Source organism: Phasianus colchicus, chromosome Z (genome assembly GCF_987193195.1).
Source record: "Phasianus colchicus chromosome Z, bPhaCol1.hap1.1, whole genome shotgun sequence".
In the NCBI taxonomy this organism is placed as follows: Eukaryota; Metazoa; Chordata; class Aves; order Galliformes; family Phasianidae; genus Phasianus; species Phasianus colchicus.
This window is the reverse complement of record NC_143476.1, coordinates 5065991-5073737: the sequence shown is the minus strand read 5'-3', so window position 1 is coordinate 5073737 and position 7747 is coordinate 5065991. Positions and strand designations below refer to the sequence as shown.

Below are 7747 nucleotides of genomic sequence, written 5' to 3'. Positions count from 1 at the left end.
AGGAGGGCAGGAGGTGAACCTCGTGAACCAATGCCTGCAGACGGGGTTTGCAGAGAAAGAGGTCCTGCAGGCCTTGTGTGACAGCCACGGAGCTGCAGCGAGGCTGCATCAGTGTAAAACACCAGAGATCCACGGAGGTGTGAAGGGGAGCTGTGGGCTGCAGTCACGCAGGAAGGGATGTGCATGCTCGGGGTTTGGTTGTTGTGTGTGTGTTAAGTGACTGTGATACCACTGCTGGGTCAGTGTGAGTGTACGGAACAAGTGTGACAGCCTTTTTGATGGAGCCCCGTGAAAGGAGTCCTATGGACTTGAGATCCAACTATCAGCCTGTGGGCATCATCCAGGAATTGGGGTAGGGGATGAGGCAAGGGAAGTTGGGCTGAGAAAGGGATAAAGCAGTCTGGCAGTAGTTCTGTGTTTCTCCCATCTCCTGCTTTATTTCCTTCCAGGTGAAATAGATGGGTGCTGCAACATGCCCTTGAATGTAACAAAACCCACTCTAGTGTGGATTTGACATGGGCCCAGCACTGCAAGGTACGCTGCTGGGAGGAAGCGTCCATCTGGCTGAGGGCAGGAAGGCCCTCCAGAGGGATGCACTGAGGCCAGTTGTGCGAGGCTCAACAAGAGCAAGCGCCAGGTCCTGCGCTTTGGTCATGACGACCCCATGCCAGCTTCTCCAGGATTTGGCTGGGGTAGAATTCCAAGCAGCCCCTGATTCCAGAACGTTGGGCTGGGCTGTTGGAATCTTCTGCCCTTGTGACTGGTCTTGCCTCCCCACCCTGTCCGTCGTGGTGGAGCAGCCTGGTGGCCCTCAGTGATGTCATAAGGGCTAGAATGAGGGGAGGAGCAGTGCGTGCTGCGTCCCTTCATTGGAGCGCTGGAGCTCTGACTGAGCAGCTCGCTTGTTGCACTTGTGCACCGACTGCGTCCCTTTGTCTTCACACCGTCCTGTGCAGCACCTTGTAGGTAAGCTGAGACAGTGTGGGAGAGACGGGGGGACAGTGAGTGCTGAGAACTGCTGGCTGGCGGAGCTCATAGGATCACATTATCTCCATCAGCAGAGGGGTGGCCATGAGGGACAGGGAGGTGATCGTCCCCCCCTGCTCTGCTCTTGTGAGGCCCCAGCTGCACTACAGTGTCCAGAAAGACAGGGAGCTGTTGGAGAGGGTCCAGAGGCGAGCCACAGAGATGATCAGGGGACAGGAGCACCTCCCCTGCAAAGACAGGCTGAGGGAGCTGGGCTTGTTCAGCCTGGAGAAATGAAGGCTGTGGGGTGACCTCATGGCAGCCTTCAGTACCTAAAGGGAGCCTAAAAAGAGGAGGGGAATCAACTCTTTGAAAGGGTAGATAACAGCAGGACAAGGGGAAATGGTTTTAAGTTGAAAACTTAAGTTTTTAAGTTGAGGGAGGGCAGATTTTGGTTTTTCCCTCGTAGTCTTTGCTAAACCGTGGAAGCAAACTGACCTGCTCTTTCTCTCTCCTCTCTCCACCCTCTGCCTGCTTCCCTGCTGCAGCTTTTGCTCGTGGAAGATCAGAGCAAAGTGACAAGGAACGGCTGCGGATTCGAGAGATTTCTCTCCCTCGTTCTGATCTCTTGCCAGGTACCTGCCATGGTTTGTCCCCCCACATGCTTTAGCAGCCCGTGACGCCCCGTGTTTGGTAACACAGCCTCATCCAGCTTTGATGGGATGCTGGTCTTGTGTGGGTTTTCTCCACATGCTCTGCAGCTCAGCCCTCAGAAGGATGCTGTCTGTGGTGCTGTGAGCAGCTGGTCTTAAGGAAACCAATCCCTTAGGCAAAGAGTCCCAGCCCCAGCTTGTGCAGAGCTGCACAGCATCACCAGGGACACCAGCAGGCGTGCTTGGGCTGTGTGAGTGTGCCCGACAGCTGTAGGGAGCACAGCAGAGATGTGAACAGAGAAGATAAAAGTGTGTTTCTTTTCAGTTCCAGCTTGTCACACCTACGCTGATGGCCGTGGCGTGCAGCGAGATCAGCTGTGGGCCTGACCTGGCATGGACAGAGGTAGAGTATGAAGCTCTGATTGGTCTTTGTTCCCTGACTGCAGCCAGCAGAGTGAGCCGCAGATGTGCTCTCCTGCTTTCCAAGAGAGCTCCTCTGTGGCAAGACAGTAGTGCAAGTGTGGCAAGTTTATCAAAGTACCAGAGCCATCTCGGGTGTTGTGTTTGTCCTCTACTGACTTTTCCCTTGAAATGGCTGCAGAAACAACAATCATTCTCTGCTCTGTTTGGCCTCGCTGTTGGTTGGACTGCTCAAGAGAGCTGCTTGGTGCTTGCAGTGGCACTGTTTGCACCTTGTAACTGCAGCCGTAGCTTTGGTTTCCCTCTTCACGGTCTCCTAGCATCTGAAACAGTCAGCCTTCCTGCACAAAGAGCACAGGAAAGGAGGGGGCAAAATGGACAAGGCCACCTGTCTGCGTCAGTGCCATTGCTGATTAGTCTGGGTGGGGAGAGATGCATCTCTGCATTGCCTGGCGTGTGCCTGCTGCACACCAGGGAGAGAAACAGCCGTTATTAGACTTGCAGTTCCTTCTGAAGTGCCTATGATAAGGACCGAGTGCATTTCCTGCAGCTTTCTCTGCAGATGTGCTCCTCACCTTGAAATCCTCCTTGTTGGTTCCCAGCTCCTCACTGTGGCCTGTGCTCTCTGTTTCAGACTGAGAACAAGGGGAAGCCCCTGCTGGACCATGAGGTGGCACCTTTGAATGTTCCAGCTATTGCTGCTGCCCATGCTATTAAGAGATACGTTGCCCAGGCAGCGGATGAACTCTCCTTTGAGGTAAGCAGTTCACGGCATTCCTTGTTGTTCAATTTTACAATGGCAAATGCCTTCAGAGCTGCACTGGTGCAAGTGCTCTCATGCTCGGCCATGTTTGGCAGTGCAGAAGAATGCAGTCATTTGAGCTGTGCTTTCCTCCCAGCCGTGCTGAAGCTGGGATTGACGTTGCAATCTCTTGCAGGTGGGAGACATCGTGTGTGTCATCGACATGCCACCAAAGGAGCTGACCCCCTGGTGGAGAGGCAAGCTCGGCTTCCAGGTAGGCACAAGCTTCAGACTGGAGAGTGCAACTTCAGGAGAGGCAGGAATCTCAGCTTAGAGCTGCTCTGCCTGCACAGGATGGGTAATGGACATAAACAGTTTCCCTGTGTCGGTGTCAGAGGACCTTGCCTTTGGCTGCAAATGTTGAAAAATTATGACCTTTATGCTGTGAACTCTGGCCATTTTCTGCTGGATAGTCTTATGGAACGTCAGGCAAGCACGTTCCGAGGGAAATGTTACGTGGCTTTTGGTTTAACAGTTCAGATCTGAGAAGTGCTGCATGCAATAGTTGGCCTCTCTTTTCTTCTTGTTACAGGTTGGATTTTTCCCAGGGGAGTGTGTGGAACTCATTAATAAGAACATTCCTGAGGCACTCATCAATTCTGTGCCAAAGCCAGGTAGGGATGTTACATTTGATGGTGTGGGGAAGCAAAATGAAGTCTTTTCTGGGATGTGTTCCATGTTTAGTACCTCCTTTATCGATGCCACATTGTCCTCTGGGTTGATGATTCTTCATGCACACCATGGGGCAGAGATTTGGCCCAATCCTCCTGATTTTATGATTGGACTTGGCAAAACTATAGAATCTTCATAGAATGGCTTGGGATGGAAGGGACCTCAGGGATCATCATGCTCCAACCCTCCTGCCTCAGGATGGTCTCCCAGCCCCCACATTTAATGTCAGATTAGACCAGGCTGCCCAGGGCCCCATCCAACCTGGCCTTGGGCTCCTCCAGAGATGGGGAAAATCCCTTTTTGTATGTACTGGTTGGTAATGTTCTTCCCGTTCTGACGTGCTCTGTAGAATGTGCTGTGCTCGGCCTCGTCCAACGGAGCCAGACCTGAAATGACCTGGTTTCTTCCTTTTGTTGTGCAGTGCCCAAGAAACGCAGCAAGATCCTCACCTTCCTTCGTTCCTTGGTGAAGGCCCGCCCAAAGAAACCGACCGAGCGGGAGGTGGAGAAGGAAAGGGTGTTTGGCGGTGACCTGGGAGAGCATCTTCTCCACTCCGGTCGTGATGGTAAGGAGCTGCCCATTCCTGAGATCTTCCTCTGCTGGGCATCTAAAGAAGATGAAAGGGAGCTCGTATCTAGCAGGGGGCAGGCTGATAGCCGTGGAGACACGTGTAATGGGAGTTGATGGCTGAAGGATCAAGTGAGGCGGATGCTCCTAAGAGACAAGCACATCTGTATTTGCTTCAGCCAAGCCTGGCTGGGCTTAGTGGATGGGATGTGAAGCACAGCCTGCAGCAGGACTTGAATCAGGAGCTCCACTGACGGCTGGCACGTGTTCTTCAGTCCCCCAGGTCCTCCAGAGCTGCGCTGAGTTCATTGAGCAGCACGGCGTGGTGCAGGGGATATACCGCCTGTCCGGCGTCGCGTCCAACATCCAGAGGCTGCGGTAAGAGTGCTGCGACTGACACAGCCTGAGTGCATCTGGTGTGGCTTTGGGCTTGCCTTCCTCTCGCTCAACCGGGTTTGCGTCCCTCTCTCCAGGCAGGAATTTGAGTCGGAGCAGATTCCTGAGCTCACCGTCCGTGACATTCACAGCGTGAGCTCCCTCTGCAAGATGTACTTCAGGGAGCTCCCGAACCCTCTGCTCACCCACCAGCTGTACGGCAAGTTCTCGGTAAGCACAAGGCCACGTCTTTCATTTCCCTCTTCCTGGGCCTCTTGGCAGATGGCTGCAGCAGTGCCCCAGCTCGGAGGCCCTTTTGCTGTCAGCCCCACGAGGTTTACTCGCAGTGGTGTACTAGCCTGATTGGTGTCTCGCTCCCTTTCTGCACTACTCCAGGATGCTGTTGGTGCCGCTACAGAGGAGGAGCGGCTGCTCAGAATGCAGGACGTCATCCAGCAGCTGCCCGCTCCTCACTACAGGTCAGTGCTGCCCTCAGCCTGCTGAGCTCAGCCCTGCTGCATTGCAGAGGGCAACGATGCGGTTCCAGGCTCTGTCTCACGCCGGCAACACGATGCCTGTGTATGCTGAAGGGTTGAAGGCTCCATGGGGTTACTTTATGGGGTCAGTTCCTGGGCACGGGGGCACGCTTGGTGCAGCTGATGGCTGCGGCTGTGCTGTGCTGGGGCTTGGTGCTGCAGCGTGGCACTCAGTCAAGTTGGATCTACTTCATCTTCGGTGACAGTAGCAATCACAAGAAGTAGCATGAATGGAGGTTTGCTTTCTGAATTGCAGCACGGCATGCTCGTTGGTGCTGAACGTTTGCCTCTCTTGTTTTCCAGGACACTGGAGTTCCTGATGAGACACTTGGCATGTCTGGCTGGGAGCTCCAGTATAACAAACATGCATGCCAAGAACCTAGCCATTGTGTGGGCTCCAAACCTCTTAAGGTAAACTTCTGGTTCTGTTTCAACACTTCCTCTGTTCTCCAGTTAAGAAAAGCAGTCCTCTCTTTTTCTCCATCAAATGTGCTCTTCTCCTGTAAAATCTGTGGCTGACAGAAGAGCAGGAGCCTGGGCTGTTCTCCATCCCCACAGGCACAATGTCTAGGTGACAGTTGTGCTCTGTGTTTTAGATGGGACTGACGTGTCCTTGATCATCCAGGGGAATTTCTGCAGTGGCATCACTGATTGCCCACTGCGGAAGTCTCCAGAGCCTCAGCTGACAGCTTTTGGCTGCAACAATTCAGACTCGGGGAAACGGTCTTGGAGAAATGACTTCTAAAATCTGCCTTTTCTACAGATCACAGCAGAACGAGTCTGCCTGCGCCAGCGGAAGAGCTGCCTGCATGGAGCTGCAGACGCAGTCAGATGTGGTGGAATTTCTCATCAACCACACAGACGTCCTCTTCTGCTCCAAATCCGGAGCAGACATCGCAGATGCAGCAGGTGAGTGTCTTCCTCCATTAGCTTGATCTTGACCTGACACCTTGATCAAATGCAGGCCTTCTCCGGGACCTTTGAGATACTCTTTTACCATCAAGGGGACAGCAGACCTCTGGGCTTCCATTAGGGTATGGCATCCTGTTGCTGGATGCTGAGAATGTCCAAGCCCAAACTTCACAAGGAGGAAACCGTAATTATTATGTTTGCATGCAGGAAAAGCTTGATGCAAATGTGGCAGCGAAGCTTTCTCAGTTCCCTGCCCCCATTTCCTTGGGTTTTTCCTTGCCTGTTTTGATACAGTAAGCTGCTCTTAATGATGACCGTGTCCTTTGCCATAAACACACCTCTGCCCACATGGTTATGTTGGGCTCCTCTTCTTCCAGTGGCACGGATAAGCAAGCCTGAGAAAAATACAGCACCTCCCCCAGAACTGTGGTGGCTGTGCTACTGCTTTCTGATCCTCGCTCTTACCTGTGGTTTTCCCTGACAGGGCACAATTCTCTCCCAGGGCCCAAGTCTGTGGGGGTCTCTTCTGCTGCCACAAAGCTGCTCAGCCTGGAGGAGGCACAGGCACAGAGGCGAGGCCACAGCAGCTCTCCCCCTGTGACAGAGAGCTGCCAGGACATTGAAGTGGAAGAAAGCCCTGCAGCTGGGCAGGGCAAATTCCACACAGTCATCGACTTTCCATCTGAAAGGTAAAGAGGACTTTCTTTTCCAGCACCTAGCATCATTGTTTGGGTGGGTTTTTCTGTTTTCCTGCAGAAACCAGGCAGTGCTAGGAACAAGCAACTGCTGCCAAGAGCTCAGTGCAGCTCTTCCCTCACCCTGAACCACGCACGACTCACAGCATTGGCTGTTTTCTCTCTCCAGGCAAAATCCACCCAGCAAGAATGAGGAATCACCAGCTAGCAGTTGGTGTTGCTGCTTCAGCCTCAGGAAGCCATCCTCTGGCAGCAAACGCCAACTGCAGCGCAATGCCAGGCAGCCCTCAGAAACAGCAGTGGTAGTCCTGGCAGGTAAGGGTGCAAATGCAGCTTCCAAATCCCTGCTATTCAGGAACATAGAATTCAAGCTTGCTCTGCACTTCTATCTCCTTCTGGCATTCCAGCCCCTGCCTAACATCTTCAGTTCACCCCTGATCAAGAACCACTGTCGTAATTCAGCTTGTGAAAGTTTGACACTAACCCCTGTGTATTCTTTCTAGGTGAATCGAGCCCTTGCCAACCCACAAGATCCAGGGCAAGTAGCAATGATGCTCTCTCTGCTTCCATCAGTGGAGAGCTCATAGGAAGCACGAATCGCTGCAGTTCCAAAAGCAGCCTTACACACGACAACAGTGATGGAGAGAAGGAGCTCATCGAAGTTCATGCTCTCATTACACCTGGCTCTGCTGAAAATGCTGACCTGGGCCTGCCAGACACCACAGTCACAAGTGTGGTCTGTCACCCAGTGTCTCTGCAGTGCAGCCCATCCCAAGAGCAGTGTGAGTGCCCCGACAGCAGCACCTCCATGCAGGAGCAGGTCAGTGTCAGTGAGGAGGAGCAGAGCCTCTTGCAGGGGGACTGTCAATCAGGCCTCCAGTCCCAGGCACCAGACAGCAGCACTGAGAGCTCTGAGCCACTCTCTCCATGACAAGACAGGATGAGTCCCATCTTCACCGTGGACCTCTCCCACCCTCCTGTCTTTTATACAATAATAAAAGCACACTCGTGCTCAATCAACGCCTTGACTGCCTCCAGAGTCTTCATTCACACGGACTGGGATGAATGCAGCACACAGCAAGGCACCTCAGCTTGCAATGCTGTGGCTGTGGGGTGCGTGCAGCTCAGCTCCGGGTTTGTTCCTGTTTT

The 7747-nt window shown here is 53.3% G+C and overlaps 1 protein-coding gene across 1 annotated transcript; it reads left to right on the top strand.

Moving 5' to 3' along the window:
- Positions 1-1947: 1947 nt before the first annotated feature.
- Positions 1948-6121, top strand: LOC149912287 (rho GTPase-activating protein 32-like). The gene is made up of 11 exons (XM_090130756.1): positions 1948-2022; positions 2674-2796; positions 2978-3055; positions 3374-3455; positions 3935-4078; positions 4356-4458; positions 4554-4686; positions 4852-4934; positions 5295-5402; positions 5755-5900; positions 6111-6121. Exons 1-11 carry the CDS (start codon positions 1969-1971, stop codon positions 6119-6121), a joined length of 1065 nt encoding a protein of 354 aa, XP_089986882.1. The 5' UTR covers positions 1948-1968.
- The last annotated feature ends 1626 nt before the right edge of the window (positions 6122-7747 follow it).